General features: G+C 33.0%; 6 protein-coding genes across 7 annotated transcripts; 4 read left to right on the top strand and 2 right to left on the bottom strand.

Moving 5' to 3' along the window:
• The first annotated feature begins 650 nt into the window (after positions 1-650).
• Positions 651-9,184, top strand: LOC113508463 (NADH-cytochrome b5 reductase 3). Of its 2 annotated transcripts, none has more exons than XM_026891531.1 (6): positions 651-853; positions 2,341-2,566; positions 4,784-4,902; positions 6,313-6,517; positions 7,740-7,934; positions 8,164-9,184. In XM_026891531.1, the coding sequence occupies exons 1-6, from the start codon at positions 827-829 to the stop codon at positions 8,334-8,336; spliced, it is 945 nt and encodes a 314-aa protein (XP_026747332.1). In that variant the 5' UTR covers positions 651-826; the 3' UTR covers positions 8,337-9,184. The 2 variants fall into 2 exon arrangements, with proteins under 2 accessions (XP_026747332.1, XP_026747330.1); XM_026891529.1 differs by lacking the exon at positions 651-853 and adding an exon at positions 1,195-1,508.
• Positions 9,185-9,606: 422 nt separating this feature from the next.
• On the top strand, positions 9,607-11,589 carry LOC113501795. Its single transcript, XM_026883056.1, has 4 exons — positions 9,607-10,416; positions 10,510-10,587; positions 10,784-10,940; positions 11,429-11,589. The coding sequence occupies exons 1-4, from the start codon at positions 9,622-9,624 to the stop codon at positions 11,587-11,589; spliced, it is 1,191 nt and encodes a 396-aa protein (XP_026738857.1). The 5' UTR covers positions 9,607-9,621.
• On the top strand, positions 11,583-12,476 carry LOC113508464. The gene has a single exon (XM_026891532.1). It carries the CDS (start codon positions 11,595-11,597, stop codon positions 12,459-12,461), a length of 867 nt encoding a protein of 288 aa, XP_026747333.1. The 5' UTR covers positions 11,583-11,594; the 3' UTR covers positions 12,462-12,476.
• LOC113501790 lies at positions 12,474-13,825 on the top strand (the record flags this gene model as incomplete). Its single annotated transcript, XM_026883044.1, has 3 exons — positions 12,474-12,578; positions 13,202-13,355; positions 13,469-13,825. Coding segments are annotated over 3 exons (423 nt in total), but the record flags the coding sequence as incomplete, so codon positions are not given.
• A 93-nt stretch (positions 13,826-13,918) lies between these two features.
• Positions 13,919-16,107, bottom strand: LOC113508465. The gene is made up of 4 exons (XM_026891533.1): positions 15,943-16,107; positions 15,514-15,654; positions 15,157-15,310; positions 13,919-14,903 (listed from the first exon to the last, which is right to left on the bottom strand). Exons 1-4 carry the CDS (start codon positions 15,989-15,991, stop codon positions 14,771-14,773), a joined length of 477 nt encoding a protein of 158 aa, XP_026747334.1. The 5' UTR covers positions 15,992-16,107; the 3' UTR covers positions 13,919-14,770.
• Positions 16,108-16,759: 652 nt separating this feature from the next.
• LOC113508461 lies at positions 16,760-18,615 on the bottom strand. Its single transcript, XM_026891527.1, has one exon. The coding sequence runs from the start codon at positions 18,225-18,227 to the stop codon at positions 17,079-17,081; it is 1,149 nt and encodes a 382-aa protein (XP_026747328.1). The 5' UTR covers positions 18,228-18,615; the 3' UTR covers positions 16,760-17,078.
• Positions 18,616-19,444: the final 829 nt, after the last annotated feature.

Raw genomic sequence — 19,444 nt, 5'->3', positions numbered from 1 at the left:
TACAAGCAAGGAATCATTGATAGTGTTATCAATGAATATTTAGTTAAAATTGGCAGCACAGTTTATTTTCAAGTTATTTTCAGATCGCCTTCAATGACATATTTAAGAGCATAGTGTTACCAATTAGGTACTATTGTAACACACCTCTATGAATAAAATCACCATCGTTTTCACGACTTCATTTACAATACTACGGACTGGATATTTTTATTGCTGTTAATAATAACACGCTTCTACATGTAATAATTTTAGAATTATATTTTGTGGTCAAATCGCATAGAATTCTCACATTTCAAAAAACTTTTTGCTATCGGTAAGTCAGTGACCAACTGTCATTGTCAAAGTCACTTTTAAGACGTCAAATTCAAATTGACAGAAAAGTGAGGCGGCAAAATTCAATTCGATTTCAGCCTAATAGTTTGTTATTATTCATAATTTATCAAAATAATCGTTCCCAAAGATTATTATCCTAACCATAAGTACATGTAAAAAAAAAATCCGCTCATACTATGTAAGATTCTTTGAATACAAATCATGTTGAGACTAATGAACTTCAAATAAGTTACTGTAGAAATAGTTATAGCTATTATGTTTACTAAAATCTACGAACTATTTTAGGACCAATTGTCATCGTCCACCAAAACGGCGAAAGGTAACAGCTACAAATCATATACCCAGTAGAACTGAAATAAATTCCTCTCACTATTCACAGTATTCGTCAGTTACCAGCGGCACGTAAACCAACTCGCTATTATGCAATAAAAAATAAGTTTTCCCATTCCATTATCGCAGTACTCATTGCAAATTTTGTAATAAAGGCAGAACAATGACAATTACTATAAACGCAAAGATTGTAAGTACACTTTAATCATATATTCCACCAATATTTACGTTTGAGGTTATTTTCTAAACCTGTTTTTAAATGTGATGTATTAATAGTGTGATTTTATCGCATCTTATCTTTTTAATTTGTAACTTTGCTTTTTCTATTAAAAGTAGTAATTTACTTTTTTTATTGAGATACGGGTATCTAACTCAAACACAAATGTATAACATTGTAAAACATAAGCGACTGAAAGTTTGGTTAGTAACAATTACTGTTACTGTTGTGAAATGCGTCGTATTTCTTTGTTATCAAGTGCTACAATCATTTAACAAGGCTTTTAACATTCAATGTGCTAGTCATTCACTAAATAAATCAGTCAGCATCGGCTTGTCGAGTACGTCAGTGTTATATTTGAAATCAATAATTATCATCCGTTTTTCTAAGATAAGAGAGTTCAAGGTCTACGCGCAGTTCCTTCCTAGCATACCACATCGTAGTTCGTCCCGTTTGCATTTTGTTAAGTAACCTCTACGGCGCGGTCGTGTAATAAGTAAACACTACATTCCATTGTGCATTTTTTATTTATGTGAAACTAAATTAAGTGTACTTAGATTTCAATTCCAAAAGTGACATCATGAGTAATTTACAAGCAGCTCTAACAGATTTTTTTGAAAATGTTCAAGTATGTATTTTTTATTGCTTTCATAATTATTATTTGATGTAATTGTTTATTTCTGTTTTTTGAATCATTATGCCACATACCATTTTTAGTAGCAAAAGTATTGTTATCAATCCTCTTTTGATATGAAGCTATACAAGTAACTACAAGATAACTTCCAAATTGCTTAAATACTTAAATAATTATTGATAAACACCAACACCTGCATTTAGTAATGTGTAAAATAAGCTGCAATTCTGAGTTAAAATGATTATGTATTGTCACAACATTTTATGAGTGAAGAAATACATCTATAATAATATTGATTTCATTTAAAGCCTTGAATTGTTTCATTGAGGTATTTCGGTATTTCGCTTCATGTAAAACACACTCTAGTTTGATAAGTGGGCATGATCTACTGAAGAAAATTGCTATGGAAATTATGCATGAAACAAATATAAAAACAATGTAAATGAACTGTATATTTAGGACAACAATTCAAAATTAATGAGCTTCTGATGCAAATTTTCATTGTTGTCAGTTTTGAAGTAGAAATACATCTTAATATAGTATAGGGTCCCATAATGTTCATACACACAAAAAAGTTGAAACTAATTTATAACACAAACATTTATATGAAAAAACATATTGCATTAAGTATGTAACATAATGTTGATGAAGATATTTTTTTATATTATTTGCTTTGGTTTAAGTAACCTTGATATGTCCTTTTTGAACTTAGAACCTCTCTGATTTATATGTTTATACAAGATCCGTGACCTTCCTGTTATTAAACTTTGTTACTCGGCTGATCATAGTTAATCCCACATGTATTGTAACAACTTTGTATTTTTAGGTCCTCCCAATTGTTGTTGGGGTTGGCGCAGTGGTGGTCGTAGCAAACTTACTCAGGCAATATCTATGGGGAAAGAAGAAAGAACCATGCGCAAGAAAGAGTTCACAGTTAGTCACACTTGTAGACCCAAATAAGAAGTATGCTTTACCTCTCATTGAAAAGGAGGTGATCAGTCATGATACTAGGAGGTACCGTTTGGGATTACCCTCATCAGAACATGTATTGGGTGAGTATGGTTTTCCTTCCCTTTGCTACATAAGTAAGTGGCAAAGCAACACAAATTACCTGCAAAAAAACTGTTTAAGGGTTTGTTTCCTATTAATACCTTTCAGAAATTTCTTGTTAGTGGAAGCCACAAGCAAAAACTTGTTTCTCACAGTTGTGTTAATCTATATCTTTTATCTGTACTGGATGTTGTTTTCACAAGCATTGACTCAGTTGAGTTTGTGTGATTGAATTATTATCTATCTCTTACTCATATTAATCCTATTATCTAGTTCTATCTCTTTTTTTGACTTTTCATGATTAAATTATAACCAAGTAGATTATTCTTTAACCTGGACATAAGTTTTCTTAGGATTTTTAAATTACATTGATTACTAGTCAGTCAGTCATTAATCTACAATACTTACTGCACTTCGGACTTTGTAGTGTGCTGGTTCAGGCCTCTACTTAAGCATTGCTATCGATCTTATTGCATGCTGCAAGGGAGAATCAAAGTTTAAATATTATTAAGCATAGACAACTTTAATTACTTGTTTAATTGTATAATGCTGGCTCGGCAGTGGACGCAAAATGAGGTCAGCATGGGGGTCTCCCCTTTTAGGCTTACTTAGAATACGAAGTTTAAGATTTCACCACAATTTCGGCAATGCAGCATAATTATGTGATAGAAAAACGACCATCAAAACTTTTTTTTTTATATTGTATACATATTATGTATGTTATTAAAAAAAAACGACTCTCGCCTTGAGGTATTTAATCCTTGCGTCGGGGATTTCACATATATTCTAGTAATTTGCTAGAAAACACTCAGGCTCAGTACAACCATTCGTGGATCACACAAATGTTTCTCCTACGTGGGGATCGAACCCGCGTAACGTCGTGCTCATTGACCTCAACCACTCGGCTATCCGTGCAGTCAAGAGATATTATTTTCGTAAATATGACATAACCAGAATTTTATAAGTACTTTTAGTCATTGCCACGTACCATAATTTTATCACAACTGCTCACTCATGGTTACACATTAAATAGTATTATCATATTAATGACAAATCGTTTTCATTATGTAATTCTTTTAAATAGGTACCTACCTAAAATTCTTATTGTCATTTCAACAAATAACCACTCTTAAATTAAAATGCTACTAATCAAATGTTTTCTGCTAATATTTCCTTAGTTTTATTACTATGTATCTTCCATTGTTGACTCAATCAACCGTAAAAACAAATACAACTACGTAAAGACTAAGTACTCGAACACTGCCTACTGCTTACTATAAAAATATAGAAAACTAATTAAATTACAACTATCTGAACAGGCGAACAAATAACAAATGAATCCGTTCCGCCGGAGGATGGTAACTAACATTTTGACACGAGTATTTTGTATATAAGGCGTGGGCCTTATTGAATTTGGTCCTGTAAAGCAGTCACAGCCTGCTACAAGTCAATGGGTTAACGGTGACTGAGCCACATGCCAGCGTATAATCTCATATTACCATAATTAAGTTTGTTAAAATAGTTTTTTTTTTAGGTAAGTAGAGCTAGCTGATAGAATCTGTTATTAACGTGTTCATAAAATTATCTAAAAACGTTTATCGTCATCCATCCGGATTTTTAATACCACTTGACCTTAACATTTATCCAGTTATTGTGTATTGTATCCATGTAATAACACTTATCAATTTCCCATGCAGGTAGGCAGATAAAATATTCCTATCATAATATTTTTTCTATTATGAACACAGATAATATTTCAAGTGCTATTATAAGAACGATAAGTGTAAAAATAATTGTCTCTGGGGTTTGAAACTGCAACCGATTTAATATTTCCTCGTTCTTTTTGTGTCATCTAGACGGGTTTTATTTTAATCTAATTGATTTTCTGTTAGTCGAAGCAGTTATATTGTTATCAATTTAGCAATTCGTGGGACTGGGGAACACGTTTGTGTATCTTATTGAATTAATTATGAATGAATTGCAATAAAAAACTTTATATTTATTTATTTTTTAACATCTTGCTTTAACCATACGTTAGAACGGGGCAATCCAATAAAATAAAAATTATTAATTAGAGGTAGCGCTCTACAAGGCTTCATAATGATCACGGTATACGCCTATGTTCAATAGCGTAACAGTACCTACTACCCACCGGAAACGTTACAACATTAACATCAGAGCGATTCGCTTATGTCAATAACACCAGTTTCTTCTTTCAGGTTTGCCCATCGGTCAGCACGTCCACTTATCAGCTAAAATTGGCGAGGATCTAGTCATCAGATCGTACACTCCAGTATCGAGTGATGATGACAAGGGATACGTTGATCTTGTTGTTAAGGTAAAACCGATATTTTATTTATTTTTTGTGTCTTACAATTTGGCCGAGAAAGTAAAGGCCGAATATTCCTATGCTTATTTAGTATTTACACATTATTCAGCCACAAAGTGCGGTTCATTCTGATCATTTTCTTTTGGGATATACATAAAATCTCTTAAATACTAATTTCAATATACTTTATTTCAGAACATATTATTTTCATAAATATATAAACAATTTGTTACTAAGGTATCTTATCATTGACCATATGATGTTACGTAACTGCTTGATAAATCTGAGTATAAGTATTTTCAGCATGACTAGAAATCGTCTCAATAAATTATGCCTTAGCACGATCAAAGGAAGAATTTGAAAACAAGACGTTATGAACCAATGTTAGATAAACCCGACTAACTGCGTGTCGGGCTTGAGACACTAAAACAAATATGAACCAAAAATTAATTACCCATCGGTCATCAAAACCAGTACCAAGCGATGCTTTTCGTCGACTATTATTATTTTCTGCTGTAGCTGCAAATATGTTTACATCATCTGTAAAAAAATTCCACTGTTTAACTATCACGGTTTTAGAAAAGCCTGATGGACCTTAGTAATTGTGTTCCGTTTTTACACTTTGGCAACAAAACCCTAATTAAAGTCATTTTGTTTAAATAATACCTACTATTTACCATAAATACTACTTACATTCTCGAGCGTTCATTATGTCTTGACCTTAAGTTTAAAATGGCCTTAAAACATAAGCATATGACGTTCTCAAGAGCAGTAACAAAACGAGAATTTACGGAGATGATTATGCAATATTTTACGCTTAACTTCATCATTGCCAAGGACTAAACAAATATTTTTTATCGATGTATAGTTACTTAGTTAAAATGTACATTGTATGGTATTACTGATATACTTCGACGGAATTACAATATATCTGCTAGTTCGGTAGTAAAGTGCACATTGCTCTTCGGTAAAAAAATAAAAACTAACTACTATGGCTTTGGCTAAAAATTATTCAGGTAACAGTAAATATTACCTTTTCAGCCATAAAGCGTGACACTTATCCCAGATACACGAATTGTTATCTCTTCTGTCTTTAATTCAGACAGGTTAATGAACTCAAAAGTAAATGCCACGGTAGATAATGAAAAGAAACTAAATTCCCTCAATAAAAAGTACAAGTAGCAATACATACTCATACTAGTTTAAAACCAGTATTCATAAAATAATTATTTTTTGATGTTTACAAAAACGAACCAATTTTTCTGTTAGGAATATCAAAGTTTTAACACTTGCTGATGCAGGACTAACAGTCTAATTTTTTTTTAAATTGCTAAGATTTCTTATATCTCTCTCTTTTTTAAGGTGCACACTTTTATTAAAAACTTACTGGCATTAACAGATTTCTATCGTAATTTGCAGGTATACTTCAAAAATACCCACCCTAAGTTCCCTGATGGTGGAAAAATGTCCCAGCACTTGGAGAGCTTGAAGATAAATGACACGATCGACGTCCGAGGACCATCAGGCCGCCTGCAGTACACCAGCAATGGAGGTTTCCTCATCAAGAAGATGAGAAAAGACCCACCTATCTGCATTCCAGTCAAGAAAGTCAACATGATTGCAGGTACTTAACAGTATTCTGAGAATACTATTGATATGTAATGATAGATTTCACACACTGTTTAAATTCAATAAGTAAAATCATGTAATTAGAAAATAGACCTGTCGACTAAAGTGGGCAAATAGCCTAACAAGAATTTTAAGAAACCCAGCCTGGATTTTATTCTCGTGGTACGATTATATTTACGCAAGAATGTCGTAAACTGGTGATGGACTTTGAAGATATTACATTACTATGTAATATATGCTTATGTAATACCTCGTAATAGTTATATCATAAAAAAACGAATCGCTCAATACTTAAGAAACTCGCACTTTTCGGGACTGACTCGCGCTGATCCAGTTTTACAAATAATGAAGTTATTCCTTAGTTTCAGACATCTTTAGTTCAACAGGCAAATAATGCCCCGCTATTATTATGACAAAGTAAACGTTCAAGCCCCTCAGGTTTCAGTACGATGCTTTGATAAGATGCACGTCTATAATCAAGCTGTTACGCAATTCATTTCTTATCGGATTCAAATGACATTGAAAAGACCCTATATTTATTTAAATATTATTCTCGCGTGCATCGCACTAAAATATATTAGTCATGCCAAGAGGTTTTGCCACGCTATTTCTTAATATAACACTGTAAATCATAGTTAATCTCACTTTGTACCGACGAATAAATAATTGGTTGTAATTTAACAGCCATTTGACTATTCGATGGCCTATTTGAAAGGATTGTGAGCTCTATTTTAAATCGAGTAATGGATACACGATTATTGCATTAAATATTTACATAACCGTAATAGTCTCGACTTCGCCCTTGTATGCTTTAACTAATTTAAGATATAATAGTAAAATATAATGGCATACTTCTCAAAAAATTTTGACTTTTGCCTTTATTTTATTTAGAATTTACACTTTATTTAATAAATCTTTTCATTAGGGAGGACTTTGCTTACTTACTGACTAGGTAGTACTTTAATTTTTTCTCAGTACTTCTCAGTACTTTAATTTTTTATTACCTACGTAATACATTTATTAAATATTTCCTTCATGGTAATTCCTAAATGGTTGAATCCTTATCTTCCAAACATTACTAAGTCGATGACGCATACTCGATTAAAACAAACATGAACTCATATGTATAATTAGCCAAAAAAATCTATTTCTATGACGACATGAATCACAGGTGAAATTAAATTGGACGATTGTTAATGAAACAAATTGTTTTGCAGGTGGTACTGGCATCACGCCAATGCTACAGCTCATTAGGCACATCTGCACCGACCCTAATGACTGCACTGAACTCAGACTGTTGTTCGCCAATCAAACGGAAGAAGATATCTTACTCAGAAACGAATTGGAAAGATACCAGACAGAAAACGCAGACCAGTTTAAACTTTGGTACACACTGGACACACCCCCTGCAGGTGAGTTCTAAACCTATTTTAGGTACCTACTTGTATAAATTTCAACAATTAAATTCATAATTAATTAAGAGTTGAATAGTTTCAATTGCGTTTCCCACGCATGCTCGGAATTACTAGACTAATTCATGGTTTTCGGCTCGAATTATACCTGAAAGCGGTGGGGCTCAATGTATCTATCTGCGTCCAATACAGTACCATGAATCGTGTACAATATTTTTTCTTCTTACAGATTGGAAGTACAGCACTGGCTTTGTCAACGAGCAGATGATGCGTGACCACCTGTTCCCGCCCTCTGACGACGTGTTCGTGCTCATGTGCGGCCCTCCACCCATGATCACCTACGCTTGTATACCGGCGCTAGACAAGATCGGCTTCAAGGAAGAACAACGGTTCTCTTACTAAAATCTTGATAAAAATATGAGAAATATGCTGGTGGGGATTTTGTTGTACACAAATTGAAGTAAACATCTAGGCACTAGATCAAATCTAATTGTTAGACTGCTATTCTATCAGGGATGCGTCGCGAAGGCTAAGTTTTTATCTTAACAGACTTCTTGATCAAATAATCATGTTTGAGTTTTGAGCAAAAAATGCTTATTTACCTAAAAGGTTGACAACTATATTTTAAAAATTACTGTCGATATCAATATCGTTTTATAAGCAATTTGTTATTTAGTAAGTCAACAACATAATCTTCACCTTTTATTTGGAATGTTATTAGCGCTTTAGTATATTTGTGAGTGTAGCTTGTAATAGTAATTAGTATTTAATATCGTCAAAGCAATGTAGACTGACTGTAGGAACCAACATTATTTAATGGTCGCATTTCTAACCCATACATAAATCTTTCCTTTACTGCCGATTTGATACTATATAAATTCGCATTTTATTATCTATCTCTAAGGTTGTTTTAATAAGTAACATACTTTTTCAGTTTTAAGAGGAATTATGAAACTAGAAAGTTATAGAAAAATTTTAAGTTTTTAAAATATTTTGATTTATCTGATTTGAGTTTGCCTGTGTGTGTTTTAGTAAAGAACTTGCTAGATATAAATCGTATAATTATGTTACTTTTCCATGAATATACATACCATGAATAATAATATATCTTTGTATTATATTTACTATAATCTTGGCTACCGAGATGTTTTCACAAATATGTAGTGCTTTATTGATGTTTAAATATAAGTACATAAATTCTAACAATGTTAGTAAAAAAGAAAAATAAATAAATGCATATTGTTACTAGAGTTATTCATTTCATTTTACACAACTGCCTTCGAAAACACGTAATTAAAAAAGACACTCATTCTTTGCGATAAAGCTGTTCTTTTTTTAGATCTACAAGAAAAAAAACCCTTTTCTCAAGATGACAGTATTTCCTCAAGGCTGTAAACTCCACATCTTGGTTTTAAGCTTCTTACTATCCTCTACGCATCTATGACATACAACGCTGACTTTGATAAATGTAGCTTAATGTAACTTTTCAATAGCCTTAGATTGTTTATGCTTGAACGATACTCAAATAGACTGGATATATACATATAACAAATAATAAGTCCCTTTGGTAACTATTTTACTTGAGGTTAATTTCCCTTGGGAGACATTTAAAAAACATGTCCACTCATCAGTTTTCAGTAATATATGTTCAGTGTCGGTCAAGAATTTCTAAAAGGCAGTCACGGACATGAGAAATAAAAATATTGAAGGTCTCTCTGGAGACATGTTAAGTGACGACTTCATCCGAATTTTTCAACCTATTTTCTTTATTCTACGGGTAATGGGACTTCTTCGAGTAAGCATTATGTATAGGTATCCAACACCACCAACCATTCTCTATCAGCTCTACAGCATCGCTTTCTGGTTATTCAACGTGGCGTGCGTAGCATACTACTTACTGAACTGCGAAAATGTATTTGAATCTCAATACGCGAAATCTACGTTAAAAATTGGAGTCATAATGAACGCGATAAATGGCACGCTTCTTACATTCCGAAATAATTCCTACAAAAGCTATAAAATGGGCCAGATGTTCGTGAAACTGCAGAAAATAGAACGGTGCCTGAAAATGAAGAATAGCACCAGTTCAAATAAACAGTTTTCGAATCAAACATCTTTATTAGTATGGATTTCAGGTGTTTTATCGATTTTTTGGCTTTTGATACTGAATGGGTTGTTTATGCAGAGAACGTGTGCAGCCTTGTTATTAACTCTGTTTATGGGTGTTGCCATACACATTGAAGTAGCGCAAGGTACTTTCATCATCCGTTTAATTACAATAAGAGTTAATTACATAAATAATTTGCTACATGAAAAGTCAATAGCAACGAAGAAATCTTTACAAAATTCCTTAAGTGAAAGAAAATTGTTTTACTTGAACTCAGCTGGAATGACAGAAAATGGAACTTTGGGTGAATTGGTACCGGCCATGCATTGTATTTTGGATACTTTAGCAGATTTTACTGAGCTTTTTCAGTTTTCGGTAAGTCGACTTCAGAACTATTTCCGTTCTATTTACTACCTAAATATATGTTATTTAAACATCGCTTTCCTTACAATTTGCTTTCTTTCACAGATATTTTGTTTCGTCTGCCAAAGCTTGGCCTGGAACTTGGTAGCTATTTATAACCTACTATCTTCTATAAGAGAACAGGTAACTCTATTTGCTCTTCTTTGTTTGTATTATATCGCACAATAAACAGGGAGACCACTATCGCATCATAGTAAACCTGTTGCATATCCTGTTGCGGAGCGTGGTTTTCCTTCTAAAACTGCAATAACTTACTTTTAGAGGTGTTTATAGTTACTAAGGTAAATGATACTCAAGTCCATAAAATACTATTTCACAGGTAAAAGCTGACTTTGATTTGCTGCTGTATGTTACGCCTTTTCTGATGTTTACACACATTGTAGTGCTGTCGTCATGTCTTTATACGCAACGCTTATCAACAAGATTGGAAAAATCGAGAAAACTCTACATTGACATAATCTCTACGTCTTACGAAGGTAATTATTCATAAAAACAGTCACACATAGTTACAACAGGAATAAGAGCCGAGAGACAAGGTTTTTAGCAAGACTTCAAAAGCTTATTGGTAACTTTACGATTGTTACTGACTGTACCCAAATACATAGATATTCGTTTCAACGAAATATGAACGACACTCATATCAATCGAAAAGCAAAACCGAATTAAAGGCAGTAGATAACAGACGAGAAATAATATTTTAATAACATGAAGTGCTTGGTAATTATGATAGGCATGTATTTTGATTGGCATTTAACGCATTCAAATCGCTTTATTTATATCGTACATGTTTGTGTACGTTTGTAATTTAAATGGACGTAAAAAAGGACTATTTTTAATATAGACTGCAATAGGAGCCTTTACCTCTCACCTTTCCTATTTTTATCATCGGGCACACACTTCGGTAATTACGGTACTTATGTATATCATTTTAGCTGTTAAACATTGACAGTATGTTTTTCAACAGGCAAATCCCGCGACTACGCTAAGCAATTGATATTACTGGTTGAAGGAAGACGCAGCGTGTCCATTTACAACATTTATACTTTAGGCACGCGGCTACCAGTACATCTGCTATCAATCACGGCCAGTTACACAGTGGTGCTTCTACAATTCGCTTTACTGTAAATACAATGCAGAAAATAAAAGTTCACACTAACAACGAGTATTTATCAAATGATATCCTTGAGGAAGAGTTCATAAAATCAATTCGTCTAATGTACGATTGCCAAAAGCTTATGGCAGCGAGTCGCGTTGATATCAAACACCGTTTCGTAGTTTTACCATCCCTCATTCAAAAATGCTACACAATATTCAGCATACTTTTACTTCTATGGTTGAACTACATTATAGTCGTCAATTTTAACTTAGTTATGTTTGATAACGAGACAATGTATACTTTATGTAATTGTGTAACAGGTTTGCAGTCTTTAACGTATGTGTGTAATTTAATTCACGTGCGGTTTTTCAACGGTGACGAAAATATTGAGTTTTGTGTGAAACTCCAACAAATTGAGAGATGCATGAAACTTAACCGTAATAAGAGTATGTCTGCTCTTATGAATAGGATTCAAATTATATCTTTGGCTGGGGTCGCAATAATCTTTATCGTTCTCCTTGCAGTGGGTTATGGCAAAGCTAACGTCTCTTTCTGGCCTTTGCTGGGCATTGTAGTGTCACAATTTTGTTTCGTAATAGAATTAGTTAGCTGCTCGCACATATTTTTGTATTTCTTTGTCAGAGTGCGGTTCATGAACGCTATAATGAAAAACTTTATCGACAGCAAAAACGTTCAAACAATTTTGCATATGAAATGGAATACTTTTTTAACACTATTTCCTACAAGATTATATATGAGGCGACTGGCCGCACAGACTCACAACTTCGTATCGAGTGAAACTGATGTTTATGTTAAGGAAATATTGGATGGTTTTGGTAAATTTCAAAATATTTACCGATTTCAAGTAAGTGGTAAATTGATATGGCCTTGGTATTATTAAAAGGAATTATGAGAGCTTATATTTAACCTCCTTTTTAAGGTATTTGTATTCTGCTGTAAACTGGTTGCGTCGAGTCTCCTAACATTTGAATTTCTTCTGTTGACGGTTCAAAATGAGGTACGTAATTAAAATAAAGGAAATATATATCTGTAAGATCATAGAAATATTGTAACGCAAAAAGGTGCATATAGAACGAAACGCTTATAAAAAAATTAAAAGCTTAGATTTTACAGTTAAAATTAATTGACTGAGTAAGAAGTTTTGTGTCAAACTTTGAGAACATATAATTTTCGGAAAATTTTACCCATCACCAACTACTATAAACACAGTTTAATCCTTTCATACTTTCCAACAAAATAACTGATTCTATTATGCAAGCTATGATAAAATAAAAAAAGACTCACCGCTCCATTGCAGTTTATTACACTTATACACTAAAAGCATTGCCGATCTTATGAGGCACCACAAGGCGTCGCAGGGTAACATTTTCACGGATAATATAAATAGGTCAGAATTCGCAAAATCACGAGCATAAGTTTTTCGTTGTTGTCACGACACGACGAAAAAAGGGATTTTAAATATTTTAATCAGATAAAAAAAACAGCACTCCCTCCACAAAACTTTTGAATAATGAACTGAATGAAGAAATATGGCGTACCTACCGAATGCTGTCGGCATGCGGCAAAGGAATCAAAACATACAGCCATCGTTATAATACATCGTTTTAAATTTATTTACAGGCATTGGGGCTATGGAATGGTTTGACACCGTCCTTATTCACCATTATTGATTTGATGATAGCACTCATGCTCGGCATCCGCTGTGAAGTCTTAATAAGAGAAGTGAAAGAAACTAAGCGATTGGCGATTCGAGTAATGTCGATGCACTTTGAAGGTAACTAAGTAAAAAGTTATACTTGTGAGCAACTGTTTTAAGTGAAACTTTTTCGCAGGTCAGAAAGGACATTAGCAAACCCCAAAATTTAAATAAATTATTATTATTTGCAGGCCGAATACGAGAAAAATCTAAAAGGATGTTAAAGTTGATTGAAGAAACACCGCTTCGTTTCTCCGTGTACGACATGTGGCAACTAGACGCAAACATTCTGTTACAAATGTTTATGTTGGTCACAGGACTGGTTGTCACACAGCTTCAGTTTACCTTACTATAAAAATAAATTAATAAATCCTCCTACTGGCTGTGCGAATAATTTTTGATTGCATGGTAACCAAAATGGCAAGTGCGCGGATGAGACCTCGGAAAAATGTAGGAAAATATAATCCGTAATAAAAACAGTCATCATTATTTGCAGATATTTGAATATTGTACTGTTACTAATCGCCAAAATAATATTATTTTCTAATCTGTTTGCGATGGAAAATACGCATTACATAATACTCGTATTTTATCATATAAATAACGACGAAATGCACTGATATTAAGGAAAACTATTGATAATTTGAAATTGATTTATTGCTTTTTTCTGATACTACAAAATACTTGTTTCATAAATCATTTGATTATAACTTAGGTATTTTCAACCTAACATATTTAATTTTGCATAAAACGGTGTAAAAACAAATTACAGAATATTGTAAAGCAGTTTGTGTAACAATACTACAGTCTTATATTACGAACAATGTTCAAAGAGGCACTTGCATCACTTAAAGCTAGTATTATAACTATTATTGGACGGAATCAATTATGACATTAGCAAACAACTAGAGAAGCAAGTTTGCAATATTAATCATTATTTAAAGTAAAAATGATTTATATCAGGAAATAATACTCTAAATGCACATATATACATCACAAAATAATTGCTGAAAGAAAAAATATTGCTTAAAATAAAGTTATAAGTACTTTGTAAAAGATATCAGATCTTGTATAATTGTTGGTCAATGTCGGACAATATTCACACAACGCCATCTAGTCTCAAATTAAGCAAAGCTTGTAAAGATTCAATAAAAGAACAGAGCTAATAAAAAGTTAAAGTTAGTTACTAACTTGTGTTTCATAGTGAAAATGAGATTCTCATACTGTATGATTGTAAACTAATAACTAAATGCTGCTTGTAACATGATATTGTTGTTCACTTATTACTAATAACTGGTCTTATTGCACTTTACTTTACAAATAAAGTTAATGTCTGATTTTAAATTCTGTAACTACAACAATATCAATTCTCCCTTTGACACGATAGTCAGAGGAGTCATTATATACTTCTACATCGTCCTATCTATATCATTTGAAAAACCTTTTCAACTTACTAATGTTTTTGGTTGAGTATACGTGGCCTCTAGCGGACATCAGAACATCATTTTTGTGAATAAAAACACAATACATGACGGGATTAGTAACACCATTGTTGACAGATTCGATGCACTGTTACATCTGTGATCGAGGAAGCAGAAACACCAAACTGTTTCGTCATACCAGTCCCTGAAATCAAATTAAAAAAGGTTTTAACTATGATAAAGCTCACACAGACTTGGTATTTAAGAGTTAGTAATAAAATGAGGTAGAAAGTGTGCTGGTTGGTCCTTTTAATTACAAGAATTAGCTCAAATCAATATGATGTTTCTAAAATAACTTTTCATTTTTTATTTATATCATTAATGTGATTTAGTAAATGATAGCTCCCAGAGATGGTCATAATTTTTTTATGAAACCTATTTATTTTTCATAAGTTTACCTTTTGATATCAAGTTCCTTTATAGTGTTATTTACATAGTTAGCTAAGTTCACATCTCTTGCTGCAGGCCGGCAACCTTCATATGTATCAGCTGGAATATCAGTCCGGAAAGCCCTAAAGTTGCTTAAACAATCTCTTGTGATGATTTCTTGTGCTGAAATATACCAGAACATTTATATAGTTAAATAGTATTTATAAAGTTATGTAAAAGTTTTAAGCTTATTATATACATTATAAATTTCAATGAATTGATTCTAAAGTAGATAATAATACCAGCACACATACACATCACTGCTGGGCACATGCCTCTTCCCTTATGGGAAAAGTTAATAATTCTACTTTATAAAATTTATTTACCTCCTTTCCTTTCAATAAGTTTCACACAAATATCTTCAGCTTCCGGGCATGGATTGCCGAGGTAGCCAACGCCGCGCCAGTTAAAGGGTTCCAAGCATCCTGGCGTTGCTGCAGTACACTGATAACACCATAGTGCTAAACCTGTATCACGAAATACACTGAATTGAAAGAAAGTTTTAAAATACGCATTTTGCACGTCAATACAGTAGTCAACAGGCAGAAGCAGTCAACAGATTACCGTTTTATCAAATTATTCGAATAAGAGACTAATACCGAACTTTATAATATAAATACAACAAGGTTTTCACTTATAGTACTCTATTCAACATGCATACAATAACGAATGAATCAACAAAGTATTCTACCCAAGCCACACCCATGTAAATAGCGATTAAATGAATGAATTTATACGTTTTTTTTTATACTTACTGTTACTAAACAATGATGACAATGTCAATAATATAATATTATATCTCATTGTGTAGTAATTAATATAGTATTTGTCTAAATGTCAACAAAATAAATTTAATGCCGAGTATAAACACAGCTCACACCACATTCGATCACAACATGACAGTAAGTAGAATTGACAGAAAATAACGTTACGCTTTACCACAGATAACATAACGTGTTATCATTATAAAAATAAAACGGAAATTGATGAATGCACAGAAAACATACAATAAAATCACTCAAATATAATTACGCAGTTTTCTAGTAGTACTTCAACCGTACAGCCTTTATTTATTATTACAGCTTAACAGCTTATACTCACTTTTTTCGTGTGTTTATCGTTCCGGTTGGATATTTGCTACTCAATTTTAAGCCACTTTCCGATAAGCTGGCAGGCTGTTTAAGGGTAGTCTCAAACCACGGACCGACTTTGATAAAATTTGAATGGAGTGACAGTTTTTTTTTTAACTATTTATTATTTTACATACAATATTAGATTAGGTCTGTGATGTGCGATATTTTCGATAAAAAATGTTCCAATTGGTAATATTTACACAATTACTTCTAAGTCAACGATTAAAGTGCACACATGTATACTAAGAGGACAGTTAAAATTTTATTACTATATAAACCTGATAAGCCGCTTTCTGGCAGATAAATTGAAAAAGATTGACATTCTTTGTATAGAAAGTCTATAGTTTAACGGGAATTCATGAGCCGGTGGTGAAACAGGCCCTTAAAAAAGTTAATATTTTGTTCTGTGGAACTGATCGTCAAAGTAAAAACACATTCGGTTCGCTGTTGGGATTGCTTTTATTATATTATTAGGAAACTTTAGGTTACAGTAAACATGATTAAATTACATAAATGCATGTTTTAAATATTTCTATTGATTGTATATTATATCCACCTTTATTAATTAAATGTAATGGAAAATTGGTTAATGAGTTAACAATGACATCAAATTTTTGTGCAGTGCTAAGAATTGTACCAAACGTTCTATTTTTAGGACTTAGGTAATAAATTAAGCTAATCTAAGTAGAGCATAAGGTATGAACTAAGTAGGTTGAAATAGTGAAAAGCTGAAGTATACAATTTAAGAATGCATAGAGTTAATCATCGTCATCATCCTCATCTTCATCTGCAGCTTCTTGTTGAGGAACACCTCCCGTATCTGGAGGATTCACGGCTGCTCTAAGCATTTGCAAATCCTCTTTATTTAAATCCAAGCACATAGTTCCAACCACGTCTTCTACACCAATAGTACCATCATTACTCATATCAACTTCTTTAATAAGGTTGTCTACATGTCTTGCAGCCATTTTGTGTCCATGTTTCATTAAAAGTTCTTTAAGATAATCACGATCTATTATACCCGTCTTTTCAGGATCATATACTTGCAAAGCAGCTCGAATTTCTTCTTCTATTGGAAAATCCCTTTGACGGATGGTCACCATTTTTAGAAACTGCTCATAAAAAATATGCCCCTTTGCATTTGGCGGTCTACAACAATAAGTAATTAATTCTTGTAGTTGTTCAGCTGTATATGTCATAAGAAGAAGGCAATTCAGCATATAAACTAGTTCTTTTTCAGTGACCCATCCATCCAAATCAGAATAAGCTGGCGTGTAATTCTGATACATTTCCCATATTTGCTCAACTTCAGCCAATTGATCAGGTCTTAATTCAAACGGTGCTTTAAGAGCCTCTTTAGAGTCACTGAAATTATAGGGTGCAGCAGGATCTGGAGGAGGCTCCTCAGGGTAAGCTTGTTCTTCCTCACCAAGCTCTTCCATGAGGTCTTCTTCTTTTTTTTCTGATTCCTCACCCTCTACATGTTCTTCCGCACCTTCACCTGGGACCTCTTCGCCTTCAACATGGGCTTTTTCTTCACCTTCTGCAACCTCCTCAATTTGCTCTTCGATAATAATTTCTTCCTCTACATAATATTCCTCATATTCTTCTCCATATTCCCCTAATTCGTGTTCCCCAGCCACGTCTTCTGTAGCACCTTCATCGGTTTCTCCGACTTCGCCTCCTTCAGCAGCTTCACTTTTCGTTTCATCATCTGTAAGCTGCAATACATCTGCAAGCTCACCTTCCCCAGCTGGTTTTTCCTGATCATGATCCTTTTTTGTCTGAGCGACTTCCGCGCTTCCTCGCTTAGAATCTTGTGTGTCAGTCTGGTGTTTACCCTCTTCGACATCTCCTGCCGCAGCTGTAGGAGTCTCAGTCCCTTCTGTCGTCGTTTCGTCTTCCATTTTATTCTCGTTCTATTTCTCTTTTTGTAATTACGATTTTTTGACGAAAATTTAGAATGTTTGGATTCTGCTATATAGTATGTAAATGCTAAACTTAGGCTAATTTAAACCAAAAACTTATCACCGCATCGAGGCTTACTGAATTGTGTTCGTAGTATTAAGATTAAATTGTCCGTTATTTTGTCATATAAGCTGAGACTCTCTAGCGATATAAAATCTAAAACTTCTATAAAATCGTCAAATAAATCATTGCGTATAATGCCTATAAAATTAAACATTTATGAAAAAATATAAAAAATAATAATACACGTCAAGATACTTATGACATCTTCCAATTTTGCGAGTGTCGGTTTCCGCGAAGGTTTTAGCCTTATTACCTACATGATGTTTGACGCACAAATCTGAAACAACGGACGTAGGTAATTTAATTATTCGTTTTGAAATTGGCCTAGTCCACTTAAAGCGATTATTAAAAGTTACTTGAATTTTAATTCTGATTGTGGGAAGTAAGTAAAAAATATTTTTATCAAATTATATTCGATTCAGTAGGAAGTCGTTGAAACTCAATTCTCAATCCTCTGTGGACAAACGACGTGTTGTAAATTCTTGTTATTTTTATAATCTCACACCACGAACCCACAAACGTTGTTTTGCCGAATATTTTTTTTTCTAGTTGTATATATTCTGAATGCCACATTATAAAAAAATTATAACAAACAATTTCAAATAAAATATTTTTTTGTAGGTTGAGCAACCCTTTATTATACTTAGGGGTATGAAAAAAAGATGTTGTTCTATTCTCAGACCTACCCAATATGTATACAAATCGTTCGAACCTCTTCGGAGTTACCGTACGGTAACTAACATCGTGACACGGGAATTTAATATATTAGATTAGTTGTAATAAACCCGGATGGATAAATAGTATGTTTTGGTTCTTTATAATAATAAAATTTGTCATATAACACCTACGATTGTTCCATATTCACACGTAAGCGATGCAATTAGGATAAAATAAGTTCACGGACAGTTTTACAACGGTTTTTTTATAAAACACGGATCTAAACAGGTTGCTCTTAAACTTCGTGTTTCATATTTCCTTGATAATCATATGGTTCAAGAAATTTACCTATAATAATAGGTTCGACCTAATTGCTTGGATTAATTCAATTAATATTATAAAATCAATAAAAGTAATAACAGGCCATACATAGAAT

This window comes from Trichoplusia ni, chromosome 2 (assembly GCF_003590095.1).
Source record: "Trichoplusia ni isolate ovarian cell line Hi5 chromosome 2, tn1, whole genome shotgun sequence".
In the NCBI taxonomy this organism is placed as follows: Eukaryota; Metazoa; Arthropoda; class Insecta; order Lepidoptera; family Noctuidae; genus Trichoplusia; species Trichoplusia ni.
Note: the sequence above shows the minus strand (reverse complement) of the source record. Positions and strands in the feature narration are given on the sequence as shown.

Coding starts and splice junctions, on each gene's coding strand:
- LOC113508463 (XM_026891529.1), top strand. CDS start 1,461: ATGAGTAATTTACAAGCAGCTCTAACAGATTTTTTTGAAAATGTTCAA. Junction 2,567..4,783: donor CTCATCAGAACATGTATTGG/GTGAGTATGGTT, acceptor TTCTTCTTTCAG/GTTTGCCCATCGGTCAGCAC. Junction 7,935..8,163: donor ACTGGACACACCCCCTGCAG/GTGAGTTCTAAA, acceptor TTCTTCTTACAG/ATTGGAAGTACAGCACTGGC.
- LOC113501795 (XM_026883056.1), top strand. CDS start 9,622: ATGAGAAATAAAAATATTGAAGGTCTCTCTGGAGACATGTTAAGTGAC. Junction 10,588..10,783: donor TATCTTCTATAAGAGAACAG/GTAACTCTATTT, acceptor ACTATTTCACAG/GTAAAAGCTGACTTTGATTT. Junction 10,941..11,428: donor AATCTCTACGTCTTACGAAG/GTAATTATTCAT, acceptor GTTTTTCAACAG/GCAAATCCCGCGACTACGCT.
- LOC113508464 (XM_026891532.1), top strand. CDS start 11,595: ATGCAGAAAATAAAAGTTCACACTAACAACGAGTATTTATCAAATGAT.
- LOC113508465 (XM_026891533.1), bottom strand. CDS start 15,991: ATGAGATATAATATTATATTATTGACATTGTCATCATTGTTTAGTAAC. Junction 15,655..15,942: donor GTCATCATTGTTTAGTAACA/GTAAGTATAAAA, acceptor TTCGTGATACAG/GTTTAGCACTATGGTGTTAT. Junction 14,904..15,156: donor AAGGAACTTGATATCAAAAG/GTAAACTTATGA, acceptor ATTTGATTTCAG/GGACTGGTATGACGAAACAG.
- LOC113508461 (XM_026891527.1), bottom strand. CDS start 18,227: ATGGAAGACGAAACGACGACAGAAGGGACTGAGACTCCTACAGCTGCG.